Here is a 25,897-nt window from a genome sequence, read left to right on the forward strand (position 1 = left end):
GCTGGAGAGAGAGAAAGAGAGGGAGAGAGGGAAGGCATTGGAGTCCTTATTGGATTATAGCTTTCAAAGGATGTCAGTGTTTCCCTTCCATAGCACAATCCAGCAAAAACAAAGATGACACTTATTCAAGGCAACCCCTTCTTTTTCCCTCTCCTCCAACGTAAGGGATGTAATATGGCATCTGACAGCACGTCCCTAGTGGTGCCCAGAGTGCAGTGCAACGCACACAATCCCTAACCTAACCCACACCCCCCCCCACCCCGCTGCATACAATAGAGTGGAGCATTACAAGATTACAGGGAGACTCACAAAAGAGATCAGGTAGGCATGAGAATGTTAACCAGATGCTTGGGATTTCACACGTTATTGACACGTGTTGTTTGTGGTAATGTCAGCACACACTATACATGAATGCTAACATGAAAAAGTAGGTGTATACTTACAGTATGTACTAGCTCATATAAGCACTTGAATGATAAGATTGTGCCTGACTGCTGCAGGGATGCACAGTGCATCTGTGTCTGACTGTACCGTGCTCAGGAGGTGCATTATTTGTTATTGTAGTGACACACTGCATGATTCAAGGGGCCATTTGTATTAGCAGGCTCACAGCTATTGTTCTGTGAATTTGTTAAGGGTCACACCAGGCTGTAAGGCTGACTCAAGAACAAAAACTTTGCTGAGAGTGGGAGCAGGCAAGGACGTTAGGACGGACATCTCACCTAATGAGTCGCTCCTACAGTCGCTTGCTGATACATATGCAACGGCAATCTGTTCTTTCTCATGTAGGCGACCTGTGTGTTCTTCAAATTATGAAGCACAACATTACATTACGGACATTACAAATATGGCCTTACAGACGTCTGCATACTGCACTCTGATCCTGAAAAGTAAGCATGCGTTGCAGAGGGCTAGCTAACAGGCTCCTTATAAGTGCTAGCACTTACCAGCCATCTTGAACTGACACTCAACTGTTTAAAAACAGCACTCACTGATGCACTTATTTTTACTGTACTGTACTCTACCGTTTTTAAATTGTACTAAAATTGTTGAGATAATTGCTTTAAAACTTAACTGTTACCATGTTGTTAGTCGCTTTGGTTAAAAATGTGTCAGCCAAATGTAATGTAATGTAATGTAAAGTGCTGGATATCTGTTTTCATATATAGCAGTGTCCCAGCCTCGGTGGAAAATCTCCTTATTTTGCTGACTTCAACATTAATGCCTGTCTCATGCTGAGCACAGTGTGCTGGCTGGATCCCCATGGTAAATGCAGGTCGTTTCACATTCTGAGGGAGTGAAATGTTGAAGTCTGCACAGTGCATTGCAGCAGAGAGGGCCGTCCTTTTGGGAATATGAAGATCATCGGTGCCCTGTGTCACCCCGGGAATGATCCCCCCTTAAGCCAGTCAGTCTTACAGCCGGTCATCAGCAGACGCCCTATCTGCCCCCTACCATCTCCCTGTCTACCCCCCCCCACACACACACACACACTCACCCCTACCGCTGACCTTGGCGTAATCTCGGTTCAAAAGGATCTCCTTCAGCAGTTTCAAAGGGACTCCGAGTCGGGGTGTGGACAACCCTACTCAGCATTTTAATGAAGTCCCACGTCGGCTGTGTAGTGCTGCAATGCACTGTGCTGCCAGAGTCGGCTTGGGCTGCTATTCATAGGCATTGGTGCTCATAAGATGAGTTTCCCAGTCAAGCTGCATTATTTAGAGGTAGCCACAAGCTCGCTTGAAGAATAAGTGGCTCGGTATGATAAATGTTTTAGTTTTTAACTTCACCGCAAATCATCATGCTGACAAAATATGTCTGGCCTATAAAAATATTTAGATGTATTTGAGACTTGTGTTTTGACAAAAAAATCATGAGGTAACGGAGAAATAATATAAACATACAGTGTATATAACATGAAGCGAAGTCAAATGCACAAAACTACTCCAAGACCATAGCCCAGTTGTTGAATTTCACATCTTCAGATTAATCTCATAACATCAGAAATGAATTTCAGCTGGAAATATCGGTGTGTGGAAAGCCCCTGCTGACGTCCAATCACAGCGAGCGCATCTCCATCCTGCTTAATGCAGTAGCATGCGTGCAGCAGGGTGGCCACGTTCGGGCACGACGCTGGCCAAAGCTCCATCTCTGGGATGTTTGCTTTTGTTTGCAATCAGTATGAGCCGTATATGGTGTATGAATGAGAAAATCAATGCGGCCGCTGCTCTGGTGGCATGGCGCTCTATCACTGGCTGTAGGCTCCGCACTGCTGGCTGACACATAAAGGCTCTCTTGCTCTTAGTGCTGCATTTATTACCAGGCTGTTTCATGCAGGATCCCTCCAATGTATTGTCAGATAAGGACAATGGTGGGCTAAGCTCAGCCTCGTTCAACTGGCTCCCTGACAGGGCAATGAATTTAGGGTAGACGATTCATTTCATCGCCCAACTGCAGGTTGAACGCAGGGTGATTCCACTACTGAATGTATGTATTAAAAATATAAGCGAGCCAAGGAGCTTGGTGAAAAGTGCATGGACTGATTCTATTGTCCTGTCCAATTCAGTTTCAGCTTTGAATGACAGACTTAGTAAATAAACTCTTTATATTATCTAACAATGCTGGAATTTGCTAATATATAAATATGTGTATTTCTATATGTATGTATTTCTGTGACAAAATATTGGACTATATACATTTTTATTTCTATGCTCTGTTGATTATGTGCTTGATATACAGTATTATGTATTATGCTGTATGTGGCTCTATAATATTTATTTGTTTATGTGTATGTTAATGGTATTTGGCATGTATATGTATATGTACTTTTTAGTAATTTCTATGGTGATCTAATGTATTTGATGATATATATTTGTATACACAGTATTAATTGTATTCAACACAGAAATGTCATCTGTCACTATTAAGTCTGTCAAGACACTGAGTCTCAGCTGCAGTGTTTGTCGATAACAGGTTTTGACTGCTTATTTATTTCAAAGACCATGCATGCGTGTGTAGCAATAGGCTGTGCACTGTGCTGCTGCATTTTCACTATGCTAATCATCATATGCTAATCATCCTTTAACCAAATTCCTGTTTGTGCCCTTTTTCCTGGCGTGGTGTAAAGGACAAATTAAAAGGGGTCAGTTGCTGAGGAATATGACTGGTCTTTCCCTTACAGTAGCTTTGCTGAAAAATCCCAGCATATGTCTCTTATGCAGTATATATATACTGATATATTCTTCCCATTAAAAACCACTTATGAAGACAATTATTTTATCAAATATTCATGTAGAGCTGCATAGCAGAGAGAGGCACATGATCGAGTGAGGAGAACATGGCGGTGGGGGTGCAATAGAGGAGGGAGGGGAGGGGAGGGGGGGCTTGCTGTAGAGGAAACGTCACGCTAGGGGAGACACCCGAGCCAGTTGCTATGCCAACACAGCCCGGCTGCAGCATTTTAACTCAGACGTCCGCAGCAGGACGTCAGACGTCAGACAGTCCTCTGGAGTAGAAGTCCAGCCTTTCATCTGCTAGTGTTTGTGAAGAAAACACATGACATTGTTGGTGGCACTGGTTGGCATTGTGTCTTATTATGTGTGCTATTTGTCCTCAGCATCGGTCTAAATTGCACTGCAATTTCTGTATGGAACCGGGAATGAATGAATGTTTTATTATTACAGTCGGCTACTTGTGTTAGCCCTTCAGATGAGCCAGCTGAGCACAAGACAGTATTGTTACCACAACTATTACCTTGTTTTGCAGCCCTAGCGTCAGACCTAACACTTTATGTACATATTTGTGGGCAAACAGGGTGTTTAATGTTGAGATTTGAGACGCCTTGTTTTGATGATGATGATGATGATGATGGTGTTGTACTAGTGGCCGGTTCTTGATGTTGAGGCTTCAGGACAGGAGCCTGAAACTGCTGGCTCTGATTAGTTTCCTGAAGGAGAGAGCTGGGCTTTAACACCCTTGACTTTAATAAAACCATAAAAGCAAAGTACCCCCTATAAGAGGAAGCCCCTATAACTTATACATGCCTTTATCTCTAAAAGTGTGAAAACCTCATAAATTGTGTACTACTGTACATCTTCCCAGAAAATAAATCCCAGACCTATAAATCTTGGTTCCGTCTGCGCTGAATTTGCCTTACAGTGACATGAGAGTCTACTAGTGTTGTGATGACCTTGTGGCTGTAAAGATTATCTGTAAAGTGGCATCACCTCCACCATAGTCTAATACAGATTAAATGCAATTTGACATAGCAGCTGTGCTGATAAGAAAAGGTAGCACCTGATAACCCGATGAACCTTTGATCTCGCTGAGAACCAGAGTGAGAGAGAAGGAGCACTGTCCTACACGGACATAGTCACACGCAGAAAATTTCCCCCATCATAAATATGGAAAATATAATATTCTGTTGTTTCTGTTGAATTTAGATATCTATACATGTATTTGTTTTTGTTGTGGTAGCCTAGCATATGATGAGAATCAGTTAAAACGTTTTCCCTACAATGCCAAAGTGGGTCTATTTTGATCAAGGCCCTTATTCTAAAATATATTATATATTCCCACTGCTCTGTATGATATACTGTATCCCCACTTCTCCATTTCCATCTATGCCAATGCTTCCTATCCAAATCCTTCAGCTATTAGTTCTACTCCAAGGCAAGCGAGCCAGTTTCCATTCCAATCCCATTATTCTTTTTTACATTAAATCTGATCTGATATAGAATTGGATTATGCAAAATGCACTATCCAAACTGAATGTGATACCAGTAAGTAAAGATTTGAGGCGTTTGATATATTGTGAAAATACCATAAAAAAATATCATAGAATGTAAACACAGCAGATTGCCAAGATAGTCATCTTTGTTTGTGATATATCACTGCATCTTGTATATTACTGCCTAAATAACCAGCTGTATGTTGGATCAGCCCAGATCAATACCGTAATCTGCTCTATTCTACCTGCACAAAAAGTTTGTATATTCAGAGAAAGATCTAGCTGAGACTTTCCTTAGTTTTCCCAGTGTCTTTGTGGCAAAGTCATAGAGCCATGATTTGCTATGGATTGGGCCACTTCCTTCCCAAGTGTTTTGCTATCTCTCTAATAGAACTCATTATTTTCAGTGCATTAAAAGTGGCTCCATAATTTTCAAGGAATCACACTGATAGGGGAGAGAGACGATGACGATCGAGTCTGGCTGGTGCCATCTCCTTGCCCTCTGTTTACCCAAATCAAATGCATGTGTAATGAGGATTTTCACCAACCTTGGTCTGTTTAATGCGGCGATTGTTTGCCACCCGATGGCATTTCAGGCATGCTGATGAAATTCTATTTCCTTTCAGTATATCTTATGAAGTTCATGTAAATGCGTGTGTGTGTGTGTGTGTGTGTGTGTGTGTGTGTGTGTGTGTGTGTGTGTGTGTGTTTTGCGTTGATGTTACCGAATCAATGTTCTGTGTGATGTTTGTGTGTATAGGGAATTCATGGTCCACTTGGAATAATCAGATACTTTGTGAGGCAGCTCAATTTGTGGGAAATGGAGTGATTGTTTTTTGGAAGAGACACTGACATCTGTGCTAGTTTCACTGTCCAGTTTCACTCAGAGGCATGGTAGTATAAAAACAGTAATTTTAGCTGATAATTATAGTCGCACAAAACAGACACCTTATTTCATTTTAGAATGGTGACCATGCTCAGTCAGGTTTGCACATTGTGAAATGGCCAAGAATCTCACATTTAGAAGACTGTCACAAATAGAATGCCTGCCATTTTAGAAAAAAACAGGTTATGTTCATGGTCTGATCTTCACTGCCAACAAACATAGCAACAACCTGACACTGTTTTTGAAGGAACTACATTGTCCTCTGGAACCTTGTTTGACCTAATCACCTTTATTTTTCTGATCGACACTGCCAGTACCGTAATACTATCATGTAGGGGTGGGAATCACAGACTAACTCACATATTGATATTGTCATGATACTTTGTCCACTATAACAATAATATCCCGATGCAATGATAACATCACGATTCTGCAATAGTCAATAGATTGCAAATGATTACTATAGATCACGATATCTGTCTAAATGAAGTCAAAGAAAAGGCGAAAAGTTGGAATTATGTATTTTTTCACTTCATTTCACAACTGAATTGAAACAGTTTACAAAGTACATAGAGTTTTAGCTTGGTACCGCTTAAAAGTATAAAAAGAAATTGACAGTGTAGAGGATTACCCTCATTAATTTGATATGCGCCACCACAAGTACACATTAAGTAGTGACTGATAAGTCAAAATGTCAGATGAGTCCGTTTAGAATATTAATTGAATATGAATGAATTTCATATTTTTGTAAAAATATCGATATTTGGTGCCAGCGCATTTGTAATGTAGACTTTATATCAAGAGCATAACATCGAGAGAGAAACCAGTTTTGATTTAAGCATGGTTGCCACTGCAGTTGAGAACTAAGAAAGAGAAAGAGAAAGAGATTTTTAGTCATTTCTGTTGTTTCCCCCCCCCCCCCCCCCTTAACACATAATATCAGACACCACAAAAGTAAATTCACATGACAGAACTGTTTGACTTGGTTGTAGGCTAATGTGTGAACACTTATGCTCATTACCCATTACCTAGTGCTAATTGGTCCCTAAATCTCTTGTTACCTTAATTTTTTTAGTGCCAGTGAAAAACTAAATGCCAGTTACATCTGGAGTTTTGTAAAATAAACACCAAGATAACCTTTTTGAGGTATGTTTTTATACACAGCTAAGTTTGATAACATATGCAAAATGACCTTGTTAGATAAGCACATTTGCTGTTCATGGCCATCAAGGCTGTGCTCTGTGTAAGTCTGTGATCTCGGATGGAGCACCCCATAAAAATGTAAGAAAAGTATTCACAGACATTGCCAAGTCTTTGGCAGCCGTATTGCCAAAAGGCCCCATTTCAGAATACCAGCAGGCTGCAATCAGTGCCAACTTGGCTGTTTGTGGTGCTAGTAAATTTTTGTATGCCTTTCAGGTAGTTCGCTCACTAGTTTAAGACCGAAATTCTGCAATGCTGCTTAAAGTGAAAAAATAAGTTTGCTTTGCTTAAAGTTGTTCTCTTAACGATGTGCGATTCTGTACTGTATGTTCCTGATTAGCTGAAGGTTAGTTCTTGGAGCTTGGCTTTCTCCTCTGCCTTCAAATGGGCTTCCGCTCAGTGCTTATATACAGCCAGTCTGTTTGTTTATTCAGTGTCTCTCTGCTCATCTAGGTCATGGCAAAGGCTTGTTTACGTTAGGTCTGCCTCACTTTCTGGAATATCAGTTTATACTCGTTACATGAATTAGTACACATTCTATGTGTATATTGTATGGCAATGTTTTGATATGTGTAATGAGTTTGTTTAATGTGAGGTTGTGTAATGAGGTTGATAAAGGTAGATCACTTTTGTTATAGGTATTTTGGCTGAGTAGAATGTGCCTGATTTGTGCTGTGAGTGTTGTGCTACCAACATTCCTCCTGATTTTTTTCCCCTGGCGTTCTTCTTTCGCAGACGAAAATAAAATTGCAGCATATGGTACATTGAGAGGACTAAATATATACCATACAGCTTGAAAATAATCTACCGTGTGCTTGGTGTCTTTGAAGACCCATTTAGTTGCCAATCAGTCCTGTAGCTCGCATCCTGCATAGGGTCCTCTGCTGCTGGTGACACTGGCTGAGCTGCAGTGAGGCCAATAAGGAGCCTCGGAGAGCTGCCTGTCAAACCTATATATCTATATGTGTGTGTTCCATTAGGAAAAAAAAGCATTAGTGTGAGCAAGTGCCTGTGGGGCTTGTGCCAGCCAAAATGCTTTTTTTCCTTCCCCCCTCGTCCTCTCACTCAAGAGGTGTGTGTTTCTTTCAGTTCCCTTCCGTTTTTTGAGTTGAATTTGGCATCCGTGTCTGCCTCAGGATGTCTGTCACAAACCTCAGCCAAACGTTGTGACAATGCTTTCGTTTCTTCCCGTGCCTTTCTTGTGACCCTGTTTTTTCCTTTCCTTTTTTCTGTTCTTTCCCTCAAGGTCTGGCGCACCTGAAGTTACAGAGCCGAGGTATGGGGCCTGGTTTGTTTGTTTTTTTCTTTTCCTTTGTTTTGTTCTTTTGTTTGTTTGTTTGTTTTTTTTTTTCATTTCTTTTTGCCTAAATCCCCTTTGCATAACCCAATTATTCCAACCCTTTCTTACACAATGAGATGTTGTTCATCTGCTCCCTCTTCTCCACCTGTCTTCCGTCTGTCTTCTCGTCCTCTTTCTGTTTGGTTCCCTTCATTCCCTGCTTCTTGTGTGCTCCCCCATGTCTGCGTCACCCCTGTCCTGTGCACTGGCCAGCACCCGGATCCGCAGCCTTGATCTCTGCAGCCTCTGCCGAAGGTAAAGCTCTTATGATCCTATTGTCTCCATTGGTTTTGGTCAGCCTGCCTTGCAGCGCAGGGCAGATAACAATGTAGGCTTCACTATTACCATACAGGTAAATCACTGGTTTTCGTGGTTCTGTTTGTAGTAAACACACGTCAAAATTGGATTTTTTTTTTTTCTTATGCTTTGAAGAAATTTTTGCAGTGTCTTACAGATTTGTGTTAGGGTCCATGTTACAGATTCTTACTGTTCCAATGCAACGTAGCATCAATAATTGGTATATTATCATCGATATCATATCGCTAAACATTTAAAATACAGCATGACAGTGCTGTAACATTTGGTGCCGTTCATCAGAACAATTCAAAAGCCATTCGGTCTGTTTTGCCTCCACTTGCCTAATGACCTCCAAATGAGAATCGAAAGTCTTGTGATGAAGGAGAGGAGATAATTCAGCTTGATATCCGCGATCATGAGGTGTCAGAAGAGTCTTTGCAATTCATGATTCATACTTCATAATATTTGGCTTTTCTATCAGCAGGAGAAAATGATATGAGATATCTAATGTGTTGGCCTAGACAGAAGATAGGCAAAAAATTATTTTAAAAGATGCCACACATAAATGGTTTACTTATTAATCTATTTATTAGGCTGAGATGATCTTGCCAGATGTTATATGAATACATCCAGCCATTGAGATAAATATATTAAATATTCATGTTCTACCCAGAGCAACACAGTAGGCCTAATGCATTTGTCTATGTGTAGTGTTAACCTATAGCCCATGTTGTTACATTGCAGTAGCACATTGTTAATAGAAGTCAAGTCAGGTCAAGTTTATTTACATGTACATTTCATACACAGAGGTCATTCAATGTGCTTTACATAAACAAAATCAATAGAAACAATTTAATTTATTTTTAACCAGTTATTGTCAACCAGTGGTTTGTGGGAATGACTATTTGTATTCAGTGGTGGTCCTCAGGTTGCGTCCTTAGTCAGAATGGTGGTCCCTGGATCACAATCAGTTGAAAAACTGGGATTTATAAGAATGTTAAGAAGCTGAATTTACCATGGACATAATTGTAAAACCTTTCTACCAGTCCCTTTAAGCATCCATCTTTTCATGTTGGTCATTCATAAACATTGTTCATCACATGCTCACGTGTTTGACTTATCTTTTATCATTAATCAATGTAGGACAGCATTTGCAAATAATGAAAATAGAATCTGAATCTAAAATGTAACATTTGACACTATATACTTCCATATAAAACATGTTCTCACGTGTCAAAATAGATGAAATGGTAGACACATTGTTTTCAGTTATGATTATGGGATCATATGTTTTTCTTGTAGAACATTTTCATCTCAGATGCTAATAATACAGCATTGTGACATTCACCCATCCATCACAGCCGCCCACTACACACCCGGCTATATATGCAACAAACTATTAATTTGCACATTCACCATTTCCTTACCATACATGATTTAATGTATGCAAATAGTTTCTGATGGCATGCAGTAATCACAACAGACAGTTAGCCAAGGAATTATATTGACACACTATTTGAATCCAATCCAAGCATGCATGATGTTATAGCAAGACTAATGACTATAATATGTGGACTGTAACACTAATATAATATTTATATGTATTTTTAATGACCAAAGCGTAAAATGACTTCCACTGCTTTACAATTAATACTATGATAAAACCATCACATAATTATCATTCAATTTCATTATTATATGAACAGTTATTATATGTTAATATTATGCTCATTTTATTGCCTCCACCTTAGACCTTGAAATTATCATTTTTTCAATGGCCATGTGCTGTACAGTTACAGGTGGTGATTCAACCTAGTGAATGATTCACTGATTATGACTCAGTTTTTTTCCATGTCATAGTCACTTACTAAAGACAAATTACAACAAGTCGTTTAACAGATTTTAAAGTTTGTGTGTTTGCATTTGTGTTTGTGTTTGTGTGTAAGTGTGGTAAATAGCACTGAATGTACAGCAGTGCTATGAATGTATAACAATGATTATCAATTGTAGGCTACACAGAATATGAACAGCTGAACAGCACCTAATCTTCCTCAGATTATGTGTGTGTGTGTGTGTGTGAGTGTGTGTGTGTGTTTTCTAGAAATACCAAGTGCATCCTCTTACTCCAATGTTCCAATGTGAAGCAGTAGACGTTTATTTTCTCGGCTTAATTGTTTTTTGCCATTTATTTTTATGTTTTTTTTTTTCATTTCTATTCTCATGTAGGCTATGCATCCTTTTCAATTACCTATTTGTTCAACTTAAATGCAACTCCCTGAATGTACCCATTACATTTTGAAGAGTATGGAGAACTGGGTTTTCTCATAAATATCATATAGACTGGTAATATCACCCTGGCCAAGAGGGACTGGAACTGCAGTCCCACGCTGTTGGAGAGCATAACAGTTTTTTGATCAATCCTATTGCTTGTACCTGTGCCCTTAATATAAGTGATTTCCCTAATTAGCTGATGTAACTCTCTGAAGACATGTGTGTGTGTGTGTGTGGGGGGGGGGGGGGGGGGGTAGCTCTCTTAGGGACCGTTCGTTATTTATAAACGGGGTCACCGGAGGAAAATAGGGGAGGGTCATGTCTTTTTATTCTTTGTTGAGGGGAGGGTCACCCATCTTTTGTATTAATGAAAACAGCAAAAAATCAAAGTGGCTTGTTTGATTGTTGATTTCTGTCGCCATATAACGTTCTCTTTCGTTCCATAGCTCTCAACATTGAACAATGAAAATGAGGGAGATTTCCCGGGTTTCTCACGCAAAATACGGAAAATGTCAACATTCGTTAACGTTGGAAGGGTTGGAGCAACAAAGTAGCCTACTTTATTCACGCCTAACAGCCTATATCCATTTGGTCAACTTTATCCAGCCCTAAAAAAGCTACATTTAACTTTGGTTTACTTGTAGTTTACCGTGTAGCCTAACTTTAAACAGTGTGCATGCTTAACACAAAGCATACTTGTGCTTCATTCATCCACACATCCAGCTCCTAACGTTTTGACAAGCATTTCTACCAATTGACCTTGTTCCTGCCCACCTCTAGCTTTGCTGTCTCCATCCTTTATGTTTTTGTTGTTTGCAAAAAAATATATAGTATTTATTGGTAACCAGCAACAAGTGCAATTTGTTAATCGCTGTCATTCTCTCTCCTGCCAACAAAAATGTGTTAGGCCTACGTTCCAAGTAGCAGTGCGTAATTCTGCTTCATAAAGTTTAAGAAATACATTTGGTCATATAAATAGCCAGTTTATGGTCTACAGCAGGGGTGTCAAACATACGGCCCGCGGGCCGGATGCGGCCCGCTAGATGGATCCGGCCCAGACTTGTAGAGAATAAATTTCTGACTATGTCAAAAAAAAAAAAAATCTCTAGCCCATTCCTGTGAGGAGTTATGGATTTTCAAAGAAATAACCGAAATCCTCAATTCAGCCGCTAGGCGCAGCCAAAAAACAAAAAAAAAGTTCGGAGTTGACTGGTCCTGTGCTGTCAGTTTGGCTACATTGTCGGGAGAAAAGCAGGCGTTGCGACAAAATTCAGAGACAAAGTGCAGCCTGCAAACGGAGGACAAGATGTTTGGGCATTTTATTGTATTTTGCACCAGAAACTTGGATCATGTTAAAGTGTGGTTGTGCAAACTGTAAATTTAATCAGGTCGCGAGGTCTGACTCACCGTCAGTTTGACTGTTTTCTTAGTGATAATGGCATTCTGTCTGGCTTACCATACCACGCTGTAGTACGGTGGCTAAGCCGAGGTGCCGTACTCAAGCGTTTCTTTGAACTACGAGAGGAAATTGGACAGTTCTTGGAGAAAAAAGGCAGACCAGTAGCAATTTAAATGCCCGGAATGGGTGCAGGATCTGGCCTTTATGGTGGATAGCCTATTACACAGCACCGCCACCTAGCCTACAAAATTATTTGATCTGATGTAACCTAATCGTATCAGTTGATCGTATTGCTCATGCACTGCTAACTTATGTTTGTTAAATTCATTTTATTTTTCATACATTTGCACATTTACATTTTTAAGGCAGGATGTTAACTTTCTTCATAGCTCCCACTTGAGTTTAGTGTGGTGAGTTGGTTCAGGTGGTCAGATGTAAAAATGTAGGCTCAACTATAAACATAAACCAGTTGTTTATGAGAGTGAAATGCATTTTATTTCAATTTCATTGGCCTCTCTGAATAAATGTGTAATAATCTAATATATCCCTTGTGATTATGTAGGCTACAAATGTAGGCTGAAGGGTAAAGCATAGCCTACTGAAAAAAACTAAGCTGGAGATTTGGAGTTGTCAAAGGATGTTTTGCAATTATTTCACTGGTCCGGCCCACTTGAGATCAGATGGGCTGTATGTGGCCCCTGAACCAAAATGAGTTTGACACCCCTGGTCTACAGTGTAGTTGGTAAGTTATGGTAGGCCAACTTGGAGTGAATATACAGGGGGAATTCTTTGTCTAGCTGAGTAGCCTGGCAGGTGCGCACATAGGCATAGCCTATGGCCGAACACCCAAGCGCTAATGAATCTTGCTCTCATGACAACCACGTCGTTAACTAGGTTAACATCACTCTGAGTTCGCATTCAAGCAAGCAAAACGATGATTTGAATACATCTGTTTCACTGGAAGGGCAAGGGGTAACAACAGGACAACACAAAGACAGGCCAGAATGCAGGACTAATGTGAGTATTACAGTAATATGGATATTCTACGGGAACATTTAGCTTTACAATGACTGAGGAAGCCTAGAGACGAGTCCATAGCAACAAGTTCATGTGTTGAATTTGTTATTACCCAGTGTGCTTTGTTGAATGGTCTTGCTTTATTGTTTTATTTCATGTGAATACTTACTAGAGGAGTAACTTTTCAAGTAGGCTAATGCAGTTGCAGGAAGTGTGCATTTAGTTTCCATGCTTATTGTGTTTCCACAACAATGTTAGGGAGTAAATCTACTGAAATGTCCACCATCTTGGTGAAGTGTGATGTGTAAGATCAGAAAGCAGAGGTTGATTTTAGGGCGGTAGCATATATGTTGATGTGTTGTCACAGCGCGTAAGAGCGTGGGCGGAAGACATCGACAATTGGCCAGGGAGGGTCATGTCAATTTTGAATATGCTGCTGGAGGGACGTTGAAAATTATATTGCAGACAGTGGAGGGTCATGCAACTTTTGATCGAAGCACTCAAAATCCCTCCGGTGATCCCGTTTATGAATAACGAACGGTCCCTTAAGCAGTTTTCCCATTGCTAACAACATAATGACTAACTAGCTTTAGCTTTATCTATCACTTTGAGCCAATCATATCAGTTCTAAAAGTCACAAAACAATTATTTTTTTCACTTTATATCTTATATACGCTAGGTGCCCTTATAATTTACTATAATGGTAAAAGTCTATTTAAACTCTAATTGTCTAATTGTCTAATTAACTCTCAACTGTTCTCCCAAAATAGGTACTTATCCACACATCCCATGCTTTAAAAGACAGCTTTGTTCGCTGATCAGTCCAGAAACCGTTGCCGTTGTACTTTTTCACTCGAATATTGGAATCCCCCTTTTCAGAAGATCTCTGTTGAAGAGTTGTGCTAATTAAAATCAGCTGGTTTAGTGAATTGTTGGAACAAACTGGGTAGGACTACTTTTTGAAGCGGTGCTTGGCTAAAGTTCAGACGCCTAATTGCCTGTTGTTGGTGTTTTGTTGTATACAATGCTGTCTCTTGGGCATTGTGTCCGTAGTTATGGATACCCTCCCGATTATATGCCTGTGTCTCTATAGCTAGGGAAGCTGTTCCACTGCACTGTTTGAAAATCAATTGTAAAAGCAATAGCACTTATATGATCTCCACAGGTCAAAGACAAAGTGCAGCACATTTTGTATAATTCTTTGGAAAATAAAGCATATCTGTCCGTTATTCCATTATTTTGTATTTAAAGCATGTTTAAAATGATGAAAGATTTCTCCTCACGAGAGCACTCACAGTGGTGCATTCTGATCCTATATTTCTACTAACCTGTCTTCTTCATTTCTGTTCCAGTCCTTGACACTGCCCCAAGGCAGCACATGATATACCATTACATGCTGTATTTATGGCTGCAAACAATACAATAGCCTTCCTCCGCAGAATGAAATCCTGAGAATACTATGCATCTGGTCAACTTTAGAACTTCATATAACTCTAATCTGAAATAGACTTGTTTACATTCTGTGAAATATTAAGAAGGAAGTTTTACACATATATTTTTGTTCTGGTCACATTTAGACCACAGTTGGCAGTTTTTCTTAACAGAATGGGAAATAAACTTTCTGAAGAAAATATTTGGTTCACTGTCTGAACATCTAAGAATGGGTAGAATGGAACTGTGGTATAACAACAAAATACATATGAGGTTGTGTCATATTGCGTTATCGGTACATGTGGAATCATTGCATACTATAACATTCTCAGTACTGATAAAAGATGATAAGTAAAGAGTCTCTTGTATAAGTTCATCACTCTAAGGTGTACTTCATCTCAAATCAAGGCAAATCACTTGAAGATTTCTTTTGTTTGTTTATTTTTGGGCTTTTCCCGCCTTTATGGATAAGTGCGTAAAGACTGGACAGGTGGGAGATGGGGAGGGGGTTTGGAAAATGACCTCAGGCTGGACTCAAGCCTGGGTCCATGTGTCTAGCAGACCGGCTTCCCCCATGTTGAAGAGTCAATGTCAATATCTTATCTTTTTCTAATGACCTTAATAATAGAGTCTTATGTTGCAGTCATACTTTGTATGTTGAAAGGAATAATAAGTTGTTTTTGTCCCTGAAAAATACCAAACAAAATACCTTTGGTTATTATGTAATTATGGCACAATGGGTGGAAAAAAACAATTCTCAACATCATTATCTGCACTATAGAGTTCACAAAAGACTCAAGGTCACAAGTTCAAAAGATCATATTAGGATTTCAAACAGCTTGGTGTTTTTAGTGTGCGTGTAGATTTGCAGCTTTAGTATTAGAGCATCCACATTATGAAGGACGTATTACTTTATTTGTTTGTTTCTGTGTAAGCTAATTCTATGGAAGCCTCATTTCACTAACTGTAAATAACTGTATGCTCTTTTGCTCTCAACAGGTGATGGACATCCAGGTAAGACCACTTTTTCCTCTCTTGCTAATGTCATAGATGCCATCTCTTCACTTTTTTAGGAGACTCACCTTTTTAATATCAAAATAAGTAGGTAATCTTACCTACTATGCTATTTGTGCAGATCTGAGAAGAGAATTTGTGGTGGGGGGTATAAGAAGAAGCACAAGGGGAGTAGAATAAGAAGTGCAAGGCACACAACCCTACTCTACCTCTTGGGTCTGGCACCAAAATCAATTCTCAATTGAGAATCTGGACACTAGTTCACTCTCAATTTTTTAAAGGGACGCAACCACTGGTGAAATTACAAACTCCTTTCAGAAGTGCAGAAAATACATTGTTTTTGTAAACAAAGGTTTTTAAGAGCAGTGTTTACTCAATTTAAAAGCTGTCCATACGTCCATGTCCACATCGTTTAATACTAACTCCATCAGGGCAGCCATTGGTTGTGTACAAAGCAATGACAGCTGTCCTCCTCTGTCCCCATGCAAGGCCTGTCCCATTTTTAGCCATTATTCGACAGGATAGTGAGGAGATGACAGGAAATGTGTGGGTTTGGGAAATTACCTCAGGTCAGACTCGAACCTGGGTCCTTGTGGTTACTGACCCTGTTTGTGGTAGGGACATTATCACTGCGCTACCACTACAAAAATGCTAAGTGAATCTAATGAGTGCAAGACTCCAAAAATAGGCACAGCTAAGCATAATTTCTTGCCAGCACACTTGGATACTCTAAAACCACTTAAATCAGAACACCATTTGCTTCATTTAAGACATTATATGATACATCATGCATTCAGTTGGCCCTTACATGTAGAATTGTATGACTATAAGTGTAAAATGGCGTTTGACATTAGAACAGCAACAAATCCAATACTGCCTGGGTGGATATGAGGAATTATTGGAACTCTGGGATTGTAATGTCATAAGCTAATTTTAGACTTCATTCTGCTAAGATGTTTAGGTGTTTAAGGCCAGGAAACATTTGCTTTAGCTCCTCTGGGGCACTGGATTAAGGTGTATTTACTTAAGAGGATGGATATTTTACCATTGCCCCACCTCCTATAATTATCACCCAGTTGAAAGCACTGTACATCTTTGAAACTAGGTGACTTATTGTATGATATTGCCTCTAAGTCTACTGTATCTGCTTTTAAATGAAAATTTGAAGGGATTAAACTAAGACCCATGCTGCATGTTACAACTAATAATGTCACTTATCCTAGCAGAGCCTTCATTCCTGCATGTTGTTCCAGGTAGCGGACACTGATATTTACATTGTTACTCTATTCATGTTGGATGTAAGGTTTAATGTAGTTTTATTCAAAAGTGATTACCGGTATGTGTTTGCCAAGCAAGGGCTTTCCTCTTTTCCTCATTTCCACATTTCAAAGTGTATTGCTTTTGTGTGTGTTCTGAGAACCTGATGACGACCTGAGAAGGTCAAAATGTTGTGTGTGTGTGTGTGTGTGTGTGTGTGTGTGTGTGTGTGTGTGTGTGTGTGTTACAAAATGAAAAAAATAACACTCATGAATATATTTAGTATTGGGCTTGTACTGCACCTAGAATGTGCACAATGTGTGAAATACCTAAACTTCCTATAATGTATTGGAATGACATACTATATCTCAGTACCTACAGAGATGTAGACAGTTCCGATATACTGCATGTTAGGTTAATCGTTGAGTTCTCCTGAAACGTTTGGGTGGGATAGGTACAGCATTTCTCTCGTTAATTCACAGAGAGACACATTTGTTAGTCAATGGAGTACGGGTAGAGACATCAGTCGGAGGAAGGGCATTATCGTCGTTCAGCTCATCGGGAATAATGAAAAGAGAACTTTGTTTTTTAATTAAGGTTGGGCCGGGGGCCATGATTAGACCACTAGTCATTAATCAACCCAAGTTCCATTCAAGTGCTGGGCCTGTTGTGCCTGAGAACGAGCTCAACAGTATGCTGGAGCCATGCTGTGTCTTGTTCACTGGATGCTATGCCTGTTCTCTCATGGTGGTGCACTATGCATACTGCAGGTTTGAGCATTCTTAATGCTTTTCACATGCTTTTCTTTAAGGGAGCATCTTAATGGTATCGTATGGCTCTGCTATGACATACTTTGTATACGCTGCCAAAATTAGCTGATTGATTTCCTATATCTGGTGGAAGATGGACCCATTTGTAGCCTCTCTAGTTTAGCATGTGCTCTAGCAGTTGAGGTGGAGACATTTACAATATGCCTGTTTTACTTCCTCTCTCCAGAGACCTTAGCAAGCTCGACAGTGACTCATGATATGGCCTTTATGCCCATATGCTCAGCTAAAGTTCTGAAGCTGTACTAGATGTGGAAAGTTACTCTATATCCATATTTCAGAGAACCGTCTGGTTATTCTGTAGCTGTTGCATGATGATGCATTGTCTTCTCTTCGTAAGAAATGTGAACCTACATAGTCATGAACTAGATCACATGGCTCTGCAAATCAGATTATTTAATCAACATTTATAGTGAGCATTTGACTCACTTAAACAGACTACAATTTTTTAATTGTTATGATGCTCATATTTATTTGCAAAATGTTGCTTAATTAAATGTTTACTGTGGGATGGTCACAAAATCTCATGCAATCAGTTTATTTTCTGATGCAATCCTGTGTTCAGATGAGAAAAGTAAATTTTCTCAAGGGTGGTCTTAAGCATAGTCAAAGACTGTTAGTTATCACAACCTACACTTCTAGACATATCTTTTCTTTACCGCTCATCCCACGGCAATCACTTGAGCATCTTTATCTTATCTTCAGCTTTCTTCTTCCGCTAGGAGGAACCTCCCCAAATGAGTTATTAAGCAGCCGTTATATAACAGTGATGTTCCATGTTAATGATACAGCAACACAACTATGCATTGGCACGTATGAACAGACCTAAGTCAGCATTAACTGCCTGAATGCAGGCTAACTCATTAGCTTTGATGAAATGTGAAACACTGAGGCAATTGACATGCTGTATAGGGCTCCGAAATGGCTTTTTATTTGTTGTTTCTAAACCTGTTTCAATCACTGTTTCATTCTCTGTATATTGTGTTGCAGTTACAGTATAACCTACACAGAAAGTCTGCTCTTGCAGGCTGTATCATTATCTTGCCTTCACACCTACAGATGATTATGTGGTTGAGTGACAGAACATCACTGAAGACTGGACTGATTACTGTTAATTGCAGGTTTAGTGAAGTGAGGTAGGCCTGATGATGAAAATGAACAGAACTAATGCTGTTGTAGCTGACATTCCTCATTTGACCTGTAGTTCACCTAATTATATATTTCTCTTTGCACTCATGATGAAGTTGTTGGCATTGAGGTCTCTAAACAGTGTACTTTCAACATTATGAAAATCGAATAGCCACAGAAGCTCAATATGTTGTTGTTTGCTTCCTTGTCTTGTCACAAAGAACATGCAGACTTATATTGCTATGGATTTAGATGATGAATACACTCTGCTGGAATAGACCTTGAGTCCCACATTTGAGTTGGTGTGAGCAATTTTAAGAAGTAGACACTTGCTACTCTTAAACCTGGGATGTACTGTATGTTATAATATTGTTGTAAGGGGTGCTTGTTTAGCTGGAGGTTAAATGCTGGTTATGTCCTTTATTGTGGAGTACTTGCAGTATATGGATGGAGAAAGTGTCATTCTTTGCCTGATCAGACGGTCATGGCCACAGTGGAGTAGTTACTTGGCTGTGCACATCTTAAGAACAGTCTTGTTTGAATCTACGCTTACCCTAGTCAGACAGCTTGTCAAATGGTAAATATTATCCCCTGGGGATCAATAAAGTATCTATCTATCATGTCGGCTGCAATCTTCCACAAGCAATTAAAATCCCATCGGTTCAGATGTATAGATGTATAGTGTAATGAATGGTATAAGATGCAGATATCAACAGCATACATGCATGTAATTGCTGTTAATTTTGAGGCTCTCTCATGCCAAATTCATAAGCATGTACAATATACAGTACTCAGGAAGATGCTAGTAAACTAATGACCCAGGCCTCAGACAGAGCTAATTCATAATCCTGAATTGTGAAATGGCTTTTCGATGAACTTTAAAGAGCAGAGCATGTCCTTGACATGGGCCTGGCATTAGAAAATGAAAGAGACGGGAGTGGAGTTGCAGGAGTGGCCTATAAAAAAGATGGTTATTAAAATTGTGTCTGCTCTTCCGCGCTTTCATTTATTGCACTCGGTCACCCTTTTCCACATTTCTCATCTCATCTCATCTCATCTCATTTCATCTCCTAGCCCCTTCTTTCCTTCTGTTTTCACTCTCACTCTGTCTTATCTCTCTCATGTGTTTTTGTGTTTTCACCTCTTTCTTAAATTCTGTCTCCCTCTCTCTCTCTCTCTCTCTCTCTCTCTCACACACACACACACACACAGAGAGAGAGAGAGAGATCTTTCTCATGTGTTTTCACCTCTTCCTTAAAGTGTCTTGCACACACACACACACACACACACACACACACACACACACACACACACATAAAGGTAATGTGGTTGTTATTGCTCTTGGTTTTCTTTGAGATTTCATCATTCAGAACATGGTCATCAAATCATCAGTAGATTCTTTGAAATGACAGCTGTCATAATGAGTGGTACTGTACCTTGGACCACACGCCACACACTGGAATGCATATCATGGAAAGTCTGGTGGGACGCAATTAAGATAGTAAGTAATTTATGTTAGTAAAGTCTATAAATCAAAGAGTATCAGCTTCTATAGCTGTATCTTTATAAAAACATACAGTACAGAACATTTTGGCCATGAGAATATCTTTCTCCCCTAGAAATATTTCTCAATGCTGTAATCTTATTTAAACATCAGCCTCCACACTTTTCAAAATGTTGAAGTCACCCAGATGGCTGTTTGTTTTCTGCTAAATATCTTATGAAGAAAGTCATTAATAAAACACAACGTCTGAACAAAAGTCTGAACATTAAATGCTAGCTATGTGCTGCTTGTGAGAACCATAGGATTATTTGCCAAATCATTCCCATGGGTTACCTTGAAGAAATGTAACATTTTATAATAATATTACAGTATATAAGAAAATATACCAGAAATATTCTGCTATATTTCATTATGGACAAAGTTATACATACATGTAAAATCATTCATTCTCATTCTCATTCTCATTCTCAATGGCAGCTGGGCTGTTAATTTATTTTCTACATATTTTACCTTTCCTCCATTTCACTAACCAGATGAGATGAAATGACCATCAATAGATCTAGATTTCTCTCATATTGCTTGAGATCTCTTAAATGAAATGCAAGCAAAGGCCTTGAACTCTGAGTGAGTCTAAGTGGGGAAATGTTTGTTTGATCAACGCTAATCCTCTCCCCCGATCTATATTTGAGGATCTGCGATCTTTATGAGAGCCATCTATCTGGGCTGAACCGCTGGCTGAGTGTATAGATTTATTGCTCCACAATGGCAGCCGTCCTCAGTTATTCTCAGGCAGAAGCTTAAGGGCATCAGCCAGCTGTCCCCTTCGCTTGGATCAGACTCGCAATCCATTTGCCACACAGCATCCGGCGCTTAGCACAACGGGAGAGTTCTGGAGATGTGTAAATGTCTATCAAGAAGGACAAACGCAAAAGGTTTATATGTCTTTTTCTCATCTGCATCTGCACACATAAGAGATCCTGAACTGTAGGGCACTGAAGCTGTGATGGCACAAGCTGTTAATGGTGGCTCCCTTTGCGCAGGTAGTGTGTTTAATCCATTAATATGACCTCACAGTTCTCCCTTTCGATTCCCAACCTCATTGTGATTATGGTCTGTAAAGATCTCTTACAGAACCTCTCTCCATGGAAACCATTCTGGAATTAGAAATAGGGTAAAAATAACCCTAAAACTGAATGGGAGTGAGAAGCAGCAATAGACAGCAGGACAAATGCTTTAGCAATAAAGGATATTTCCAGTCTGCCATGTGTCTGCAGGAACCCTCCCCCGCCATCGTAGTAAGGTGCTCGATAGCTGCTACTTTTCTTCTCCGCCTCCCAGCCACTATCATCCAGAATGCAGACAGCTTTTCCCCCCTGCTCGAAAAATGAGCTTCTCTACCTTAAAACGCCACCGTGGCTGTCATGTGATGCACTTTGTTGGCCGGATAACGATACATTTTCTGCAGGCAGCAAGGCCTGACAGAAGGGCTGCTTAGGGAAAAGAAAAAGCAAGCATCTTCAGGTATACTTTCACAATCCAGCACCACTTTTGGGACACACTCTGAAAAATAGCTCAATCTGTAAATCCTGTAAAATAAATTTGTAAATACATACAGTAGGGAGCTGACTAACAGCCTCGCTGCTGATATATATATATATATAGACCCTATATATATACAATATACACACTGTTAACTGTAAGTGTGTGTGTGTGTGTGTGTGAAATATTCAATACAATATAGCAATATAGACAGTATACACAGTGGACCGTATATAGACAACATACTTGTTATTTACAGACAGGAGTGTTTAAATCATCCCTTCATTCACTTCATCCCGAAAACCGATGAAGTCATTCAGCACTGGTATCTCCATTGGGTATTGGCGTTTCAGTTGATGGATGTGATGGTATGCAGCCATCAATTTTGAAAATGATGCTGTCATTGAGGGTTTTTTATTGATTGCTAATTATATAGCAGGGAGAGTGGACAGTGGCGTGGATAGTGAGGGCGGTCACCCTTAAAGTTGTCTTCAACTTTTAAATGTATTCTTCACTGTGTGTAAATTGTGAGTTTAAGAATCCTACACTGAAAACAATAACCCATTGGATTTAGTTAATTGTAATGTGGACATTGGTTGCACATAAATGAAATGTCTGGAATTAATGCAGCATTTCTCTTCCAGTTTTCTCTTTGACTACCCAATTTCAACAACTTATTCCATTGGAATAGTTTAATTTAAGTTTACATTAAATATATGTGTCACTTCAACTTAGTTTAGTAACTGTGACAACCCTTCTTTTCCTTCTTATATATGGTATACACTTACCTTACATGATTAAGTCAGATAAATGGAATGCCTAATTGGAATGACTATTCGAACATAACGATGTGTTTCATATAAAATATAAAACTGATTTATGTAATATGTACCCATGCAATGTGGTTTCATAAATTGCACGGCCCTGACTTTCGCTTTTTACAATGTAACCTTTCCTCGGTGAAATTGATTAAGGCAAGTACAAAGAAGTCCATGCTTCCCTATTCATCTTTATGTGTTTGTAAGTATTGACAATCAGCGAATCAGCTGCTCTTGCTTTTAATGAGTGCTTTTAATGAGTGGTAGCCATTCCATTTGAGAAGCAGAACCTGGTACAACTCATCTTCTCTGACTAAGCGTGTGGTTGAATGTGTTTAGGGAGAGTACACTCCTTTCACATTAATACAACAGGATACACATGATCTGTAAAAGGACAGATCTATTAATGCTCCTCACCAACACATAGTCTGTTTTTTTTGTGGAGAAAAGGCAAAGTTTATATGAATGCTGCAATTGGCAAGAGGTCCTATGAGAGTAAGGAGATGCTGCCAACTTTTGAGCTGTTTTTGCCCCATCACATATGCATGTATGGGAGTTTCGCTCTCGGAAAGTACAAAACATTGGGGAAGCACAAGAGAAAGGAATGGGGCAGTTATTTCTGAGTGCCGTGTATGAAGTCTGTTTTATGAAGTGTGGATTGCAGCCTGGCACCTTTGAGAAGTGTGTGTTATTCTTAGCGCTTGGGCTCTTGGGTTCCTACCCACAGTACACATGTGACGAATTCATCTAAACCTGGTGTGTTGATTTTACTGCACTGAACATTAATTCATCTAACACCCTCTTTACCACAGGGTAATAAGCACATTCAACTCCATGGCTCATTTATAGACTATAAACCCAAGCTAGTTCTGGAATACATGGTATGTCTTTAGCTAACTTTGTGATGCACTCATCATAATGGCATGCAGATTTATTTAGATGCATTTTATTGCACTGTAAGGGTTAATGTAGCATTTGCACCTATAAGAATAATAATACATGTATTATTCTACACATATGTGTAAACAGACTTCATTCACACACATTCCAAAGCTCTCATACTCACACACACACACACACACACACACACATACTTGCGCACACACACACACACACACACACACACACACACACACACACACACACATACTTGCGCACACACACACACACACACACACACACACACATACTTGCGCACACACACACACACACACACACATACTTGCGCACACACACACTAGACTGCTTGACTGTAGCGTAAAGATGGAGTCGCGTGCTTATTGGAATACTGGCACAGACAGGCAAACAACAGGAAGATTACAGACTCTGTGTGTTTAGGTTGACTGGAGAGGCAGAATGAAAGGCTCCCGGGCGGCGTGCTCCGACGCGGGCAAAGGGTTCTTTAATTGGAGGCTCACAGCAGGTCAGCAGAGTGTGCACGGCTGGCCAAAGGGACTGGTCTTGATGAGTGGGGCACAGGGAGCAGAAGGAGAGGGAGATAAAAGGGTTCATAGTGGAGAACACACACACACACGGATGCCCACACACACACACACGGATGCCCACACACACACACACACACACACACACACACACACACACACACACACACACACACACACACACACACACGGATGCCCACACACACACACACACACACACACACACACACGGATGCCCACACACACACACACACACACACACACACACACACACACACACACACACACACGGATGCCCACACACACACACACACACATACACACGGATACCCACACACACACACACACACACACACACACACACACGGATGCCCACACACACACACACACACATACACACACGGATGCACACACACACACACACACACACACGGATGCCCACACACACACACACACACACACACATGGATGCCCACACACACACACACACACACACACACACACACACACGGATGCCCACACACACACACACACACACATACACACACGGATGCACACACACACACACACATAGACGGAGACACACACATGTCACACACACACACCATGCTCTCACTTTCTGTCACACACACACACACACACACACACACGGATGCCCACACACACACACACACACACACATACACACACGGATGCACACACACACACACACACATAGACGGAGACACACACATGTCCAAACACACACACCATGCTCTCACTTTCTGTCACACACACACACACACACACACACACTCTCTATCACACACACATACAGAGGCACACACTGTGTGGGATTAATAACCTTTTCAAGATTCAATTACTTGGCGCCCATTCCATATGCACAAGTTATTATTTAGCATGTAAATATACATCACTGTCAGAGGACTTATTATGTAGATATTAATTCGGAGTCTTTTAGATGAGAAATTACAGGTCATTACAAGTGGATTCACCCTCAATTTGACTCCAGCATTGGTCTATTCATATCACAGTGTGTGTTGTCATCAGAGCGATGGCCGGAAGACTTGCTTTCACTTTGCGGGGTTTAGTCTTATTTTCATGCTCTGAAAGCTGACAGCTCCCAAACTGTCATTTCAAATAAGTGAGCTTCTTTGAACTTTTAAAGTTCTTAAGTGAATCCACTGGCTTGGGGACCCCAGCGGCGTGCACTTTGTCATTGTGCTGTTAGCATGCAAAACATCTAATGTATTTTGGTGGGATTGTTTTGAACGGTTGATGCTATTTTTGACATTTTGGTGGTAGGGGCTGGACAATAAGATCACTCTCTATATGTAATCTACATAAATGACACATTTGAATGATTTAATTGTTCTTTGGATATTGAAAAAAAACCTTCTTCCCCTTTTATAAGTAATTATGATTATGAAATGATAATGTATTGTCTGTTCAACCTCATTTTCAGTGAAAGCTTAAGTTTCTTTTTACCCCAGATTATTCACATCTGTAATTTGTGATAGCATTAATTCAACGGTAGGCCTACCTTGAATGAGTTTGGCTTTGATTGTTACTGTAGCTGCAGTGTAGATGTTTAGCTGCGATTGAGCCATGTTTCAGTCATGTCATCAAGTGAGAATATGCATCACCACGTGACATGCTTTGAAAAGACTCAGTGGGTGAACGTTACATAGATGGAACTCTGCAAATCGCCTTCATTAGAACAACCTGGGGGGACAATATGAGATACTAGCTCATGACATTGTTCAAGGCCAGCACTCCTATAGGTACCATGCCTG

At 40.1% G+C, this 25,897-nt stretch overlaps 1 protein-coding gene across 1 annotated transcript in view; it reads left to right on the plus strand.

The window, feature by feature from the left end:
- nrxn2a (neurexin 2a) overlaps window positions 1–25,897 on the plus strand; it is a 157,047-nt gene that overhangs the window by 12,746 nt on the left and 118,404 nt on the right. Inside the window, 2 exon segments of the mRNA XM_076275208.1 lie at window positions 8,065–8,080; window positions 24,023–24,056. Coding sequence (XP_076131323.1) covers window positions 8,065–8,080; window positions 24,023–24,056 — 50 coding nt within the window.

Source organism: Alosa pseudoharengus, unplaced genomic scaffold, assembly GCF_046254945.1.
Source record: "Alosa pseudoharengus isolate Yale_2024_CS ecotype anadromous, Long Island Sound unplaced genomic scaffold, YU_APseudo_1.1 YU_APseudo_1.1_scf_8, whole genome shotgun sequence".
Lineage (NCBI taxonomy): Eukaryota > Metazoa > Chordata > Actinopteri > Clupeiformes > Clupeidae > Alosa > Alosa pseudoharengus.